This window comes from Equus quagga, chromosome 8 (assembly GCF_021613505.1).
Source record: "Equus quagga isolate Etosha38 chromosome 8, UCLA_HA_Equagga_1.0, whole genome shotgun sequence".
Taxonomy (NCBI): Eukaryota; Metazoa; Chordata; class Mammalia; order Perissodactyla; family Equidae; genus Equus; species Equus quagga.
This window is the reverse complement of record NC_060274.1, coordinates 23,231,465-23,248,550: the sequence shown is the minus strand read 5'-3', so window position 1 is coordinate 23,248,550 and position 17,086 is coordinate 23,231,465. Positions and strand designations below refer to the sequence as shown.

General features: G+C 41.6%; 1 protein-coding gene across 6 annotated transcripts in view; it reads left to right on the top strand.

The window, feature by feature from the left end:
* Window positions 1-947: 947 nt before the first annotated feature.
* Window positions 948-17,086, top strand: part of ADGRG6 (adhesion G protein-coupled receptor G6) — a 134,038-nt gene continuing 117,899 nt past the window's right edge. The window contains exons 1-2 of one of the 6 annotated variants that reach the window (XM_046669182.1): window positions 948-1,037; window positions 9,828-9,928. In XM_046669182.1, coding sequence (XP_046525138.1) covers window positions 9,829-9,928 — 100 coding nt within the window. In that variant the 5' untranslated portion in view covers window positions 948-1,037; window position 9,828. Of the gene's footprint in view, window positions 1,038-2,189; window positions 2,466-2,640; window positions 2,854-9,827; window positions 9,929-17,086 lie in introns of those variants that run through there. The other 5 variants (XM_046669184.1, XM_046669179.1, XM_046669183.1 and 2 more) reach the window with 5 other exon arrangements.

The window sequence follows — 17,086 nt, the reverse complement described above, 5'->3', positions numbered from 1 at the left end:
CAGACTGCAATTGTTCCCTGAGCCTCCAGCCTGCTGGCCTCCTCTGCAGACTTTGGACTCACACCTCCACAATCATGTGGGCCAGTTTCTTAACTTTGTGTACATGTTTGCATCCTGTTGATTTTGTTTCTCGAGAGAACACTGACTAATCCAGTTATTTCTATTTCTTTGCCCTTTGTTTCCTGGTTTCTTCTAGCTCTAAAATGCGATGAGTGGAAAAAGTACAAGTACCAGCTTGCAAGCATATCACTCTCCAGTCAAGCCTTCAGATAAGACCACAGCCTTAGCCAACCCCTTCACTGCAGTCTTGTGCGAGACAATGAGCTAAGTTGCACTCAGTTTCCTAAACCTGAAAATTGTGAAATAACAAATGTGGTTGCTTAAAAAAAATTAATTGTGGAACTTAAGTTTCCTTAGGACAGTCTGGGGCAATGGGTACTGAGTTGAATTGCAAGACTTGGGTGCTTCCAGCTAGTCTGTGCAGACCTCCCATCGCAGGGTCGCATTTCCCTATCTGTAATACCAGAGGGTCAGATAGAGGGACTTTTTTCCTTAAGTGCTATAATTCAATGTCTCTATTAATCATACCACTTATTCATCAAAATAAACAGTGATAAAAGTCACAGGAACACACCCTGGCATTTCAGGCATCTGGATTTGGTGGCAGCGGGCCAGCTTCCTTTCTGTCTGTGGTTGTCTGTGCTTAAATCCGGCTCTACTGCTTTTTTCCCACCCCAACAGCTCTCTATCAGTAGCCAATCAATGTTATATAATTTTTTGGCCCTTCTGTGTGTGGCTGTGCATGCGTGCATGTGTGTACATGTTCACAGTTCAAGCTGGACTCCTCTGGCTCTGCATGTGTGTACACTTCTGGCATCTGAGGTCTGCCTCTAGCATTTTGTGGATTAACTCTGGCAGTACAGAAGAGGAAGGGAACTTCTTTTCTCTGTTCTCATCTCCAGGGAGGCGTGTCCAGATCCCCTTGCCAGGCAGCTGCCTTATAGGAGCACTGGAGGCCAGGTAGCTGACTTTCCTCAGTGAGTAACTGGATTTGCATTTGTAAATCAATCCTGCTGAATAAAATGTTATGAGAACATCTTCCCAGCCCCTGTTAATACCCCTTCATTTGTTTGTGATACAAATTTTTTTTTAAGGTGTGACTTGTCTAGCCCTGTCCCTGAGTCCCAGTAAAGCAGCAGACTGGATTTCAGGCAGGAGGGTCCCAGGCCAAATTGTGGAGCAGGCAGTCTGTCACTATCCTGCCAAGTTTTGCTTTCCTGAATCCCTCTGTACCCACTCTCAGACCCCTGAGGGTGTTTCCACCTCACATCTTGAGACACCCCCACCCCCCAACCCCGGCCCCCCTAGCTTCTTTCCAGAAAAGATTTGAATGACTCAAACTAAGGGCAATGGCAAAGGTTTAAAGTGTCACCACTCCCTGGGGTATTTAGATGCATTTATACAGAAGACAAAATTCTGAGCCAAAAGGACGAATCTCTAGTTGTGGAACTACGGGTGTCCACGATCAGTGGGAGAAGGGGAGCGGGTGTATCTTTGTGGTGGGCGCGGAGGTGGGCATAGGTGTACTGCAACCTGCACCTGTTCAGTTCCTCTTAAGTCTAGCCTTCATCCTTGTTTGGACCCGGGCTTCTTGGGGGACTGTCTCCCCCCGATCCCTGCAGAGCCCAGGAGATGTGCTGATGGTACCGGGTGGCTGAATGTGGTCTAAAGACAGACGGGCTCTCCCTTCACTCTGATTATTAGGGGGGAAAAAAGAAAGAACAAAAGAAGGAAGAGGAGAGAGAGAGAGACAGAGAGATGAGAGGAAAGGAAGGAGAAGACAGAAGCCAGGCATGTGGCCGAGGGCCCCGGCGCCGGGGAGGGGATGCTCGCCTGCCGCCTGCGCTGCGAGCTGCAAATTCCCTGCGCGGAGGGAGGGTCTCCCGGACTCGGGGCGACCCCGGGGCTGCCCGTCCCCGCCCGCCTGGGAGCCGAGCGAGCCCGGCCCGCGGTCGCGGGTGGGGCCGCCGCACCTGAGCCCCGCGCGGGCCTCCTGGCGGCGGAAGGGCGGGCGGAGAGCCGGCGCCCGGGGGTGGGGTGGGGTGGGGGGACGGCCCGGGGACCACGTGCGGCCGCCGCCCGCCGAGGGCCCCCGAGCGGCCCCGGAGCCGCCCGCCCGCCCGCCAGGGCGCCAGCGCGGACGCAGCCCCGCGGCCCGCCCGCACTTTCCTGAAACTTCGGCAGGAGGGACCTGCCGCCGCGGTCGGCGCGGGAGCCCCGGCGCGGCCCCCCACCTTGCGCCGCCCCGCGCGGGCGGAGCGGCCCCGAGCGCTGATGAACAATCCAGAAAGAGCGTGAGGGCAGGTCCGCCCGCGGCGCGCCGGGCTCCCAGGGGAGCCGCAGAGCCCGAGGACGTGGAGATGATCGCGCGGCCCCAGAGGACCCCTGCGCAGTAATGCCAGCATGTAAGTCTCCCCGCCGAGCTCGGAATTCCTTCACACCTCCACCTGTCCCTCCCCACCCCCAACGGGAGGCTTTTGTCAGGCCCTCAGCTGCATGGACCCAATAAACCGGTTTGTCTTCAGCTTGCCCCCCGAGGCGCTGAGGGGTGAGCTGGCATTGCCACTCGGAGCTGTGACATGTGTGCGCGGCTGACTTTCTTTCCAGCGAGAGGTAGCTCTCACATTTGGGCGGCGGAAAGCCGAAGAAGGAGGGCAGAACTTCAAGAATGGGGAAAACGTGTTTTCGATTCAAATTAAACAAGGAGTAACAGGCAAGGCTCCTCCGTCCAGGGGCCTCGCCCTGCCAAGAAAGCGCTCTCCTGGACCAGCACGGGGGGCTTGGAAGGTACTGGTACGCTGACAAAATGTTGACTTTGCACATTGTCACCCTCGACTGTAGAAGTTATTCTTGGATCTTTGGGTGGTTTGAGTGGCTAAAAAGGAAAAGCGCGCTTTTGAAAAGGTTCTTGGTTCTACTTTGTACACTGTAATTAAGGAGTGTGTCATTTACGCGATAGGATCCGTGAGGTGACTTCTGGAGAAGGAGAAGCGGGGAGGTATAGGACGATGAGTGGTCAGAGAGACCTAATAGGTTTTGCTTCTGTGGAATTGTCATCTGCGTGGTGAGGTCCCTCAGAGCCACCCTGAGAAGGGGCCAGCGAGCACCGCCTGGCCTTCCACAGTGGAAGAAAGGTGGTTCTCGAAAGGGCCACGCTTATTTTTGTGGCTAACTCAGAAGTTCCCTTTTTCTTGTATGTAATTTTCCCTCTGTTATTTAACCTTGGGCAGGTAGCCTGATAGTCTGCTCCCTTCCACTAATACACAAGAGTTTCTAGAAATTGAGATTTACCCTCCCTCCCCCACCTACAGGAACCTTATTTGAGTATTTCCACTTCACTTTCGTCTTTCAGTTTACTACCTGGGAAAAGACATGCCCCTCGGGCTGGTCTTGCCCTTCCCTGCCCTGCCCGCCCCCTCCCCACCCAGCACACATTTTTAAAACAGGAAAAAGAGTAGTACCCACAAGCCTAGCGGCCTGCGGCTCTGTTCCTGGTGGTGAGCAGTATAATTAGAAAGGACCCACTTATTTTTATTGAAACTGTATGTGAAGTAATTCCACACCTGTGAATTTTAAGGTTTTATTTATGCCAGTGGAATCCGCAAGGTATAACCTGAAAGAATTTATTTTGGGACGCAGCCAGCAGTCTCATATAAGACTTGTGCTCACAGGGGACACATTTGAATGAATGTGGGTTTGTTTTAAAACTTCAGTTTTTCCTGAAAATATAGTAGGCTTTTTAACAGCAGATGTTTGTCTAGCTTCCTTTCAGCTTTCCTAGGTAGATCTTGTGGGGGGAAAAAAGCATGTTACACATACGCAAAAAATATGGATACCAGTTTTTAAAATAAAAGATGTGAAACCGATCAACAGGTAATGTAAAAATTTCCTAATTATGAAATTAAGTTATATAGTCCATTTGAATTCCACATGATTTAAAAATCTTATGTCATTATAGGGTAAAAGCAAGAATATTTAATCACATGAAATATAGTTTAGTACCCTGATTTGAGTTTCTTTATTGAGCTATTTTGACTGAAATTTTTTCCATTTCTTGCTAGATTATAACTATTTTTTTCCATTTTGCTATGTATAATTCATATGGAATGGTTTAAGATGATCTGACACTCTTTTTAGATATTAAGTATCTTAGAATATATTGAAGTTATACCAATCTTTCCAAGGTAAATATTCCTACTATCTTATTTAAAAGTGTTAAAATGAGGAACGTAAACTATATTATCTTTTAAATTTTAATAGATTCAAGTACACACTCTACTTAAGTATATTGTCTGCCTACTATGTGGAGAAAGAGTATTTATATATTGTTACACTCAAGTTTTGAAATTCCGGACTTTGTAAATACATTTTGGAGTTGTAGTGACTGCGTATTTTTCATACCCTAAGAAATTTAATAGATTTAGCAAGACTTGCATTAATTGGTCTCAAGCTGCATGAAGCCACTGTTCCGTTTATGGCTTATATAAATTACATGACATTGTGCTTTTCCAGTGTGAATGGTGAATGAGGCTATTGTCTCTTGGCTTATGGGAAATATTAGAAGCTTGTAGTTTTACTGCATAACTGGACACATCCCTCTGATTTCTGGAAATAATGATTTGAAAGAAAGTCAGTTTGTATATTAAAAATCAACTGACAACTGCTTCCTTAAACCTGACTGTTTTTCTAACTGCCCATATCTTACAGAGTTTACATTTCCGATGGGATGATTAAAAGTTTCTGGGGATTATTTAGACTTTAGACTAAATAGAAGAAGACTTTGTTCAATGTGTGTGGCATGCTTGGGCAAAAACCGTGTCTTTCCATTTGCATTTCTAATTGGATGACATTATTACATCGTCTACACTGGATGACATTAAGATGCACACTGAGTGACTGGGCTGATAACGTTTAAAAGGCATTTCACTAGTAACAAAAAATGCCAATAAAATGTGAGTGCGGCTACCTGAGTATCATCTTGGTTTCCTTTGTAAGCATTACTCAGGATGGAATTATTTGGAATGCCTTAAGGAAGACTTCAAGATTACTGGATTTAAAACGTTTATAGCAAGTGTAACACAGGCTTAACATATTTAGTATAGAATTGATTAAAAAAATCACAAATCAGTAAGAAAAATATTTACATTGTAATAGAAAACTATACAAATGACTTGAACATGCCAATACAAATAAAGGAAATCCAAATGAGATGCCACTTTTATCAAGCTGGCAATGATTAAAGCAATAATAATCAACATAGTCATGTGCTACATAACAACATTTTGGTCAATGATGGATCGCATATACGATGGTGGTCCCTTAAGATTAGTACCATATAGCCTATGTGTGTGGTAGGCTGTGCTATCTAGGTTTGTGTAAGTATGCTCTGTGATGTTAACACAATGACAAAATCGCTTAAGCACGCATTTTTCAGAACATAACCTTTCTTTAAATGACACACAACTGTAGTGATGAGAGTGTCATGAGATAAACATTGACACACTTCAGTAAATGTGTTTGTGTGTATTTAACTTTATTTAGAAATAGTTTTAAACCTACAGAAAAGTTGCAAGAATAATACAAAGAATACTTGTACACTCTTTATGCAAAATCATTTAATGTAAATATTAACCCCATTTGTTTTCTTTCCTCTCTTCTTCCCTCCGCCCGCACTCTCTGTACACACACAGACACACACACACACACACACGTAATTTTTTCCCTGAACCATCTGAGAGTAAGTAACATACATCAGGGCTTCAAGGTTTACTTTCTAATTGAAATTTTTATTGAGATATTTGTAGAGTCACATGCGGTTGTAAGAAGTAATACAGAGAGATCCCACCCACATACCCTTTACTCAGTGTCTCCCAGTGGTAACATTTTGCAAAACTGTAGTACAATATCACAATCAGGATCTTGATACAATTTACCTCTCTTTTTCAGATTTCCCCAGTTTTCATGTACTCTGTGTGTCTGTGTGTTTCTCAAGGTTGCCTTTTAATTTCACTTATGGTCCAAGCCAGTTATGCATGTTACAGCTCAAGTGAGGGTCCAGATTTGTGCAGATTTGAAGAATAAACCTTTCTGCCTTTTTGAAGCGGGGGTGAATCCAATGAATAAAGAGCTAACTTGAGAAATAGAATAGCGCTTTCTTTTTTTATTCATTGCATAGGTTCAGGAACATGGTCTTTAACCAAAAGAAGAAATACAATTATAAGCAGCAGACTTGAACAAACTAGATTACCGTTCTTTTCACTCTGGAAGAATTCAGGTGTTCTCTGTGTCACTCCTCACACCCCTTTATGAAGCGATTTACCATAGAAATACAGTTGGGATGTGAAGAACAAAGCTAATTCTGACCATTAATGGGATTAGTACCATATCAGTTTCTCCACTAATTTCAAAATTTATTCACTAATTTCTCTTTAAATTGTGACTTTTAGCATCTCCAGTGGGAGTAAAGAGACGGAAGATGGTTGGTTTTGTAAATTATTTCAGTGATGCATTTGGGTTAAGTCATGTCTACAAGAGGTCATACCCACATTTAAAACAATTTCTATAAAAGGATTGTTCTAAAGTTTCCTGAGACAGGATTCGAGCATATTGTAAATTTTAGTTTATGCAGATTGAAAAGGAGAGAGAATTTGCAATAGAGGTAGCTTGGTTTTCAAAAAGGACCGGTGACTTGGAAGCCTGGTGACACAGGGGGTCTTTTGTCTTTGCCACCATCGATTATGCGATGTTGAGCAAGGAGTTTAGCATCATAGTTTTTTCCACCTGTGAAATGATGTCCTATTGTGTAATTTTTAGCTTCTTTTCTGGTTATATAAGTCTATGACTCTCTTTTACTTAAAAATATTCTTGCTCTCTCCTCTAGAACTTTGAGGCCACAACCCTAGTGACAGATTGTACTATGTTTTCCATAGTTCCCATTCAGAACCTTAGTAACCCTATTTTGGATTTTCCATTCCTGTGAGAAAGTTGTTTACGTCTCAGGGATGTGTCTTTGCTAAGTGATCCCCTGAGAAGACACACTGTGCTTTCCTTCCTCTGTTCTATTCTTAATTTGTTTGTTTCTGTTCTTTGGTAAACAGTGAAGGGATGAAAGCTGGCGTGTCTTATGGTTTGTGTTTGGTTACAGGCACTTGCCCTGTCCTGGGTTCTTTTCTGTGTGGATTGATGGTGCCCTGAGGCTGGCAGGCGTCAAGCGCTTGGTAGTCCTTTGTGCTATCATCTGGTGGCATTGCAGGCTGCCTTTGTAAAACAGCTTCGGGACTGGATATGGAACCCATAAGTGTCGGAACCTTTTATAACAGAAGAAAGTTGTGTGAGCACTGAAAATAAACAGCATGAGTGTTGCGAAGCTAATGACCGTGATTCCCTGGGTATTGTTTGGAGAGCGTGTGACCTTAAGAGGGTCCACTATTCACACGTTGATAAAGGAGGATTGTCATGTGCCATGAAGATCTCGAAGCTGGGAGTTCTCTCGGGCTGATCCTCTCTTCTGTTAATATCCATAAGGCTGGCAGCCGAGCGTGATTGGTCTGCCCCCTTATTTCTCTGGGCCTCAGTTTTCTCCTCTGTGAAATGTGGAGGTTAGACTTCGTCTTTGTCCTTCTCAGCCCTAAACTTCTTTGACTGTGTAATTGTGCTTTTGTCTTCGAGGCATACTCTTTCATCCCCAGCGTGAATGGGGAACGCCTCATTCATCCAGCATCAATGGGAAATAATTGATGGGTGCAAAAATAATGGGTGGATAATATCCTATTTGCAGAAGAGGAAAAGGCTCACACTTTAAGCAGTTGCCCCCAAAACCACACAGTAAATAGAGGCCCTGGCATGCAACTCTGTGCTGTTCCAGAGTTTGTATCCGTTATTACTGTATTATACTGTATTATAATGATACTGTGTCATTATTATCGTGACTTACTGTCACCGCTTCTCATGCGCAGTAACTGCTCTTAATTGCAAATATTTTGGGCAGATAAATTTGAAAACATACCTTCTGTGCCCATCCTCTGCTTTACATGTGGGCCGCCTGCCACAGCACGGCTTGACAAGTGGTGCGTAGGTCCACACCCAGGATCTGGGCCGGCGAACTCCAGGCCGCCGAACCAGAGCGTGCAAACTTAACCGCTACGCCACTGGGCTGGCCCCCTTAGCCTTGTTCTAGTTTAGAATTGCCGTGAGGAGCTGCACGATGCTGGAACTTCTAGTTTGGTGAATATAAAAACGTGGCCCGAATAGCAGGCAATCCAAGCTTCTGTATTCGTGGCAGGCATGAACACATCATCCATTTCCTTTCTGTTCCCAAGTGACCCCAGAAGTAGCCACAAAGTCAGTTGATTGGTGTTGGCTTACTGTTTGTCAAGTGCTTGCCGAGCGTCAGGCACTGTTCTTAAAAGACATGATCTGATTTAATCCATCCAGCAACTCTGTGGACCAGGTACTATTGCTGTTCCTGTTTTACAGATGAGAACAGGAGGCACAGGTGGTCAAGTAAATTTCCCAAGGGTTGCTTAGTTGGTAAGTAGCAAACCCTGGTCTGGCTGACTCTAGAGTTTGGTCTCTGCTGCTTAGCTGATCTCGAACAGTGGAAGACTCTAGCAGCAAAAGGTTGAAAATGCGCTTGAGGCAAGTGCAGGACTCATTCGATGTCTATTTTTGCTATTTGGGATTTCTCTTCCTACTTTTCTGGTTTTCTGTTCAATATTACACGTTTGACTCCAGATAAGCAAGCTTCAGGTAAAGAAGATCTTACTATGACTGGAAAGCATCTTATTAGTTGTCCTTCTTTTAAGAAATAAAGTGACTCTCGATTACCGCTTATGGCCGAGGTGACTCCCTTTGGGGGTTTTAAGATCTGGAGATTTCTTACTGCTACTCAACAGTCTTCTTGCCTCATGACTCTCCTGCTCACCAGTCCGTTTCTGGTCCCTTTTGGTGACTGACTTTTATTCTTGCTGCCCCCTTCACTGGTTTGCCTCTTTTGGTGGGGCTGAGTCAATGAAAGGTGTCATACCACTGTTCTAAGGCAAGATAACGTGGATGTTCCTGTCTAAATCATTATTAAGTATAATTTTGAGTTTAAAGATGAATTGTACCGAGAATTATTTGAGAGCTTTCAAGGTACCGCCCGTCCATCTAATGTCATTTACTAGTTTCTACAATACTTAGTGTTAACTAGCCATTTGAAAACGTTGATGGCCATTGCTGTATATGAAGAAGTTATTCTTTTTGGATGTTAATGACTCAGTGCTTCATTTTCAAGGAAAGAAGAGAATTTGGGCAATTTAGTTTCAATAATTCCATTTATAAAGCAGCAGATGCTATCAAATGAAGACATTTCCTTAAGGTCTAAAGTTCTGGGAGACTATGGAGGAGGTGGATAGAAACATCCTCTTGCTACCCAGGTGTGCATGTGACTGGTGATGCTGAAGGCTGAAGCTGAAATTGCTTTAGTTTTTAATAAGTTATTTTTTTTCTTGAATTATCTGAATATTTCCCCATCATCGGGCAGAGGTCACCTATTATATAGTCTCTGATAAGGAAGGTGCCACCAGGTGGCAAATAAAATAAATGGATTTTTTCTTTTGCCTACTTAGCTTAAAGGAGATAGTTTATCGTCTTTAAGATGCCTTCTGTATTCGGAAGCCGACTGAGGAAGGTTCCTATTTTTCAGTCCTTGCTGGGAACCGATGCCCGTGTTGTCCTGATGCCTCACTGAGAGTCAGTGTCCTCATGGGTGCTCTCTTCCCCTGCAGGATGCTACCCTCAGGCCGAATGTGGAGCTGTCACTGGAAATGGAAGCCAAGTTCTCTTTTGTTCTTCTTTGCTTTATATATCGTCTGTGTTCCTCACTCAGGTGAGTAAGACTCTTTCTTTTTTGAATCCCAGATTTTGATAATGATTCCCTTGCCTTGAGGCTGAGCGTGTTACTGACTTAGGGTGCCCTGACTTCATTTGTCATCATTTCTTTCTCTTTCTGTCCTTTCAGGCTTTTTCTGTTCATGGCCTCTCATTCCTCTTGAATTCTGTGTGAAAACTGTTCCTTTGATCATTGTTTTATCTTCTAATGATTTTATTTCTTTAATCTTTGTTGCATTTCTTTTAGTTTTATTTATTTATCTAGCCCATATTGAATGATGAGATAGCTGCATACCTGACATTAAGAAAGTGCTAGCTGTTTCTTCTACTATTGGATAAATATATAGTACGTAGTTCTCTCTCCTTTTAAAGTTTTCAAATAGTTATTTATGGAAAGTAAAATTTAAGCTTTACTGTTTTTATTTATCTTGATTTTATTACTACGTTGCAGTATGAGAGAAGAATTTGAAATGTGTTTAGACCATTAAGTTTATTTAGTTGACTTGATTTGAAAAATTAATTTTAATTGTAGTATTTGGGGAGTTAAAATATCTAATTTTTGTAATTACAATTTTTTTCCCTAAACTTTGAAACAAGATTCCTTTAGCCATTGTTGAAAGCTAAATTTTCTATAAACAGCTAATTAAATGAATAAGCCAGTGAGAACCTGAGAAATGTGAATGATGTTTAGAAGTAAACTGTTTCTTCATTATCTGGTTTTGTTACTGAGCAAACTGAATTGCTCTTGTCTATTTTGTTTTACTTTTTTTACTGCTGTTTTCAGTTTATTATATTTTCCTTTAGAATAAAATCATTACTCATGAAGTCTTATGTATTATTACTTGGGATTTATTTGATTTTGTACGTTCCATATTTATAATATACCTGTAAGTTATTATAAATAATACATTTAACAAATCGTGGAAATAGATTGCTAAAATTGTTTATTCATGGATCAAGAAATTCAGCTTTTATTTAATATATAAATACTTTTTTCCAAGCCGTCAAATATTTTAAGAGTTTCAGCTACTTTGGAAAATCCCTGGCACTTGTTTTAATGACTTCAAAACAAAACTGATCTTTGAGTGAATTTTTTGTGTCTTTGTTTCAATTTCATTATAAAGTCTCTCTTTCTGTTACTTTCATTGCCAGAAAGAGGAAACAGACTTGTAAAGAGATCTGAAAATTAAATCTACATTGTATCTTTATGATGTACAGTGTTGAACTATTTCTTAACTTTCGAAAGTGATCCTTCAAGAACCAATTACGCAATGTAAAATAAGTTAGGAGACTGAAATTAGTTGAGGTCTATTTGCTTTCATTTTTGTTAGGCCATGGTCTTTGTAAATTTTCAAGGCTTCTCCAAACCTTAAATTGGGACTTTTAATTTTAGATGTCAACATTTTAATTGATATATGGACATTCATTATTTTAATCACTTGAGTAAATGAAATGAAACTCATGTTTTTAGACCAATTAAAAGGAGTCAACTGGCCAGGGACTAGAGCGAGGCAAGAGAAACTCCTAGGGTGCAAAATTTAAGGAGGCCCGTGTTCTCAAGGGTGTGGGAATCAGAGTACTTGCAGTTGTTTTTAAGTTACCATCTGACACAAGAAATCTTTGAAAAAAAATTCTTTCACTCCCCAACACTTGCCCGGTATCATGTAAGGCTTTGGGACAGATGCTTATCTGCTTACTCATACAGCCAGAACATTTTGTATCTATAGATCTGTAACCATGACTCACCTAAAATGCCACCACCTCACTCATGAGTGTCTGAACTCACAGAAATACTGTAGGGATTGTTACTGGCGTGTCCATGTGAAGTTTTTGCCTTATAAGGTAACTCAGGGTAGAGTTCCTTAAAATAATGCATATTAAAACTTAAGATATATCTAAGTTTTCAAGTCCTGTCTTTAAATCATGGTGTAATACCACTATATTTTTGAAGACCATTTAGTACTTACCTGTGATGTGATGTCTCTCTATATACACTCTTTCACTTCTCTGGATGACCCCGAGGTGACCTTATGGAGTCCATGGCTTTAATTGGCATCTTGCTGCCGGTGTCTCTTAAATCCGTTATCCTCAGCCCTGGCTCCTTCCTGGACCCTGGAGTCACCACTTGGGCTGTGTATCCTCATGTGTACTTGGATATATAATAGATGTCAAACTTCACCTGTGTAGACAAGACTCTTGATTCCTACCTCCTATCCCAAATCTGCTGCCCTCTCAGTCCGTGCCAGCCACCCCACTACCATGCTATTTTCTCTGCCCTTACAATTTTCTAGACTCATTGGCCTTGCTATTTTTTGACCATACCTTCTAGTACTCTCTTCTTCCCAATCTACACATGGCTGGTTCTTTTTTGACACTCAGATCCAAATAAGCCTTCCTATACCCCCATTCAAAGGAACTCCATCATCGCGATCATCTTACTTAAAGAGTTATAATCTGTACATTGTGGTTGCTCTCTTGATTGTTAATGTTTTGTTCGTTTAACTGGATAGTTAGGTGGGAGGGTTGGCAAAACCTCTTTTGATTGTTAAGATTGGCACTTAGTTCAGATGATTAAAAATTAGAATCTTATAGTTTAATTTGGATAACATCCATAGTTTAATTCATGTAATGGAATTGCAATAAGTCTCCCAGTAAGTGAGTTAACATTTTTGTAGTTTCATGGAGCATTTACAAAGCAAATAGTATATAAGGTTTGTGCCCTTCAAGATTTTAAAAGGTAATGTACAAAAAGAGCTCATTGTTTCTTGACAAGTGATGAATATAATTTTTAATAAGAACCACAATAAAATAACAGCCAAATATTTAAACTGGTCCCACAGAAGTGCAGATTACAGAATGTGATTGTTTTTTACCCACTGGCTTGACAATAGCCAACCTGGTGGTCTAGTGGTTAAGATTCTGTGCTGTCACCTCCGTGGCCTGGGTTTCATTTCTTGGTCAGGGACGCACACCACCTGTCTGTCTATCGATCGTCATACTTTGGCAGCTGCATGTTGCTGTGATGCTGAAAGCTATGTCACCAGTATAGCAAATACCAGCAGGGTCACCCAAAGTGGCCAGATTTCCCTGGAGCTTCTAGACTAAGACAGACTAGAAAGAAGGACCTGGCTACCTACTTATAAAAAAATTGGCCATGAAAACCCTATGAAGAGCAGCGGAACCCTGTCTGATACAGCCTCAGAAGGTGAGAAGATGGCGCAAGAAGACCTGGCAGGGTTCCACTCTGCTGTATGCAGGGTCACTAGGAGTTGGGATCAACTCTCTGGCACTAACAACAAAACTTGATGATGTTTAGAAAGATTGATAATGTTAAGTATTATCGAAGTTGTTGGGGCACGCACCAACACTGTTGGCTCTGTCTTTGGGGAGAGTAACTGGGCAGTGTGTATTCTTTTTCACCTATCATTCCCCCATATAGGCATCTATCCTATAGAAATAAAAAACGTAATAAATATATAGAGAAATATGTACCAGTATGTTAACTGTAACAGCAAACAATTGGTAAAGATTCTAATTGTTCATCACCAGGGGAATGGCTAGACAGATTATTGTAAATTCATAGCGTGAGTGAAATACTGTGCAGTCGTTCAAAACAATGCGGTCAAACTGTGTATGTTGGCTTCAAAAAATGTTCGTGGTAATAATGTTAAATTGAAAAGCGAATTGTAGAACAATATAAGATTACCCCAGATTTGTAATAGGTTGTATTACAATACTGGAATGTGTTATGTGTAGAAATATGTTTGTGTAAGACTGTGTAAACATATTAATAAAACACGGAGTGACACATACCAGGCTTTAAAAAGGGTCATCTCAGGGTCATAGGTTGGAGCGAGAAGCGGGAAGGCAATGGAACTTTATACAACTCTGAATTATTTGCCTTGTTACAGTGAGCATGTATTACTTTAGTAATTTGGAAAAACAGAAAAACCTGATAAAATTCTTTGGGTTTTTTTTTTTTAAGCCACATTAAAAACATGGCCGGAGAGGCTGTCGAAGTGTATGAATGTTAGAGTTTTCTGTTAGTCATGTAACCATTACTCCTGGTCTTTCTTCCCTTGATAAGAATCTCTAAAAGGTGTTTCAGATAAGAACCTCTTTTTATGTGGCACGATGCCTCCTGACTCTGAAGACGAACGATGATATCTCAAGCAGACAGCAGGTTATGGCTTCAAGGGGAGTGCAAAGCAAACAGCCAAGAGCCAGTGAATTCCTAAGCAACCACGCGGGAGCCTGTTTCCACACCGAGAGCTCAGTTGTGAGCACTGAGGGAGGAGCCTCCCTTCTCTTCCGAAAATTGATGACATGGCAATTATTTCAGAATCCACTGTCATTCTGGTGTCTGTGATGCGTCAACGCTGAAAGGGGAAAAGTTTCTGCAAGTACAATCTGGCCTCAGTTGTGTGCTTTCTAGCCCAGAGTGAGGCACAGTTATGGAAGGCAGGTGATTGGGCAAAGGGAATCTTGTGCCTTTTTTTTTGGTTTGTGTGTTAATTTTTTGTCATGATCTTAGATTGAGCAGTTATTCTGTAGTATCAATTACATTGCAATCTGTATTTAAGTGTTAGACATACCACTTTATACATATTTTAATAGTTGATCAAAAGGCTTTCAAATACATAAAAAATAATCCTTTTGTAAATCGGCCAAGTTTTTTTTAGCCATTTTAGTGTTAGTGTGTCCTTAAAATTACTAAGTAAATGTATCTGAATGGTCAAAAATAAGGCTGTAGTTGTGCAAACTATTCTTATCACGTGAAGAAAGAGCCAGAATAACGATTGAGTGACTAACAGAAAATAGTACAATGATAAATGTTGTTGGGTTTTTTCCAGTCAGGGTCAAAGGCTCCAGATTACTGTCTGAGGCTTTCAGCTAAAGGGCTGTTTCCAGTGTACACTTTGATGAGAAGAGCCAGTTTGAACAAACAAACCCTAGAAAGTTGCTTACAAAACTTTCTTTGAGACATCTTCCTGGATAATTTCCTTCATATAACTTTGAGAGGATCTGAATATGATGTAGGTAAACCTGGAATCCTACATTGGGGTCATAAAATCAACTACATAATTGTGGAATAGAGTTGACTTATCTTGTCACGACAGTGGCCATTTCAAGTGACTAAGCAGTGTCAGGGGCCACTAATGAAACTGACCCCACTGAGACAGTATTAGGAAGAGAGGGATGTCAGCCAAGAGTCCTACCCCACACAAGCAGATCATACTCATCTCCAGACGTGGTAGTCATCCTGTAGAGAGAGTTAGTAAACAGTATCTAGACCAGGGGGATCAGTATGGTGCTGAGTCTCCAGTAATCTAAGGAATGTATCAGAGCGTCTCTGTCTACGCTGTGTTATGTGAAGCCTCTGTGGGGGTGGGCCTCAGCTGTGGACTCACATCCTTGTGTCAGCCACAACATTGTTGCTTTTGTGTAACAGTTTGTTTTTTAAAAAAGTAAAAATCCTGCTGAATGAGAAAATCAGAGAAATGGCATACTTTAGAATAGTGAAGTCAGTCAGCGTAAGATAGCGGTTTTTAGATACTTGAAGTGTGGTCATTTGGATGTGATAGTGGACTTATCTTAAGGATCTCAAAGAGTAGGCATAGGACAATGGAGTTAATACTCTAAGTACCATGTGACTCTCCTCGAAATTGGTTGCTGAAAAATAAAACCAGCTATCCTTCAAATTCCAATACTGGAAATAAGGACCTGAAGAAGGAATCTTAATACTGAAGAGGAATTTGTGCTAAAACTTGAAGGCCTCCTCAGCCTAAGATTTAATCATAGAGTAGGTATGTGTGTGTGTTACACAATCTGGTTTTTTGATGTGCACATAGTTTTAATTGTTTTACCTCAAAAGTTGTATTCTGTGTGCATTTCCTTTCAATTTTAGCGTAGTTTTCATATGGAGCTAGAGATTGGGCAGGTAACTTTCTTGGACAAGATAAATCTGGGGAATTCTAGACTTTGGCAGGTACAAAATTTTCTGCCACTTTGAAATTAATAATTCTTTGAGTTTTCCTTCTCTATTCAGCAAGTAGAGTATGTGCTTTTTGGCACCATTCTTACAAAGATTTCGATATCATAGTATTCAGTAAGTAAAGAATGTGAAAAAGAACCAAGGAGAGAAAAAACGTATTCCAGATTTAATAAGTAAATATATTTTCCCGGTGGGGCAGCAGAGGAGGAGAGAATGGAGGTTAGATAGAAAGCATGTTAATCCCACAATGAGCGTGAAGTCACAGCATTGTAAGCATCCTTTCCCCTCCACTGGACTAAGACAATTCACCGGAGAAGGAGACAAGGCCTTTTGCCAGCCCCTGGGTGGTGGCCATCGCCACTTCAGGTGAACCTTTGTGACCGTTTCCTAAACAAAAACCAGGAAAAACTCTCAGAGAGGAATCAAGTAGTCTGATGGGGACTATGTTACTACCATATTTCTGTAGTTAAGACTAGTTATCTTGATTTTTTTAAAAAAATCACTGAAAATCTTTACAGCCAATTAATCTTTTTAGATGAGCTCTTTTCTCATGGAAATAGTCTGAATTATGATGCATTTCATGTCAAAAAACCTTGGTTTACAGTCATTCCTACACCAGCTTCATTTTAAACTTGTGGTTTAGAAATGGTATACTTTTTAAAACATTACGAAATTTTCTTCAATAAATCAACTGGTATGAATCAAAAAAGATGCCTCCACCTCTAGTACATTCTGCCCCGAGTTTGGAGCTGCTAGTGTAGAGGAAGAAAAGAGAGGCAGTTTTCCCACTGGAGTTGAGGTGATGGATTATGTCAACCCACTTAAAAATCAATCTTGGGGCCGGCCTGGTGGCGCAGCGGTTAAGTGCGCATGTTCTGCTTTGGCGGCCTAGGGTTCGCTGGTTCGAATCCCCCGGATGCGGACATGGCACCGCGTGGCAAGCCATGCTGTGGTAGGCGTCCCACGTATAAAGTAGAGGAAGATGGGCACGGATGTTAGCTCAGGGCCAGTCTTCCTCAGCAAAAAGAGGAGGATTGGCAGCAGTTAGCTCAGGGCTAGTCTTCCTCAAAATAAAAAAATTAGAATCTTTTCTTCTCTTTAATTACAAAATTACGCTAATTACTATTATTGGTCTGGGCAAAGGTACAAGAATGAGCTAAA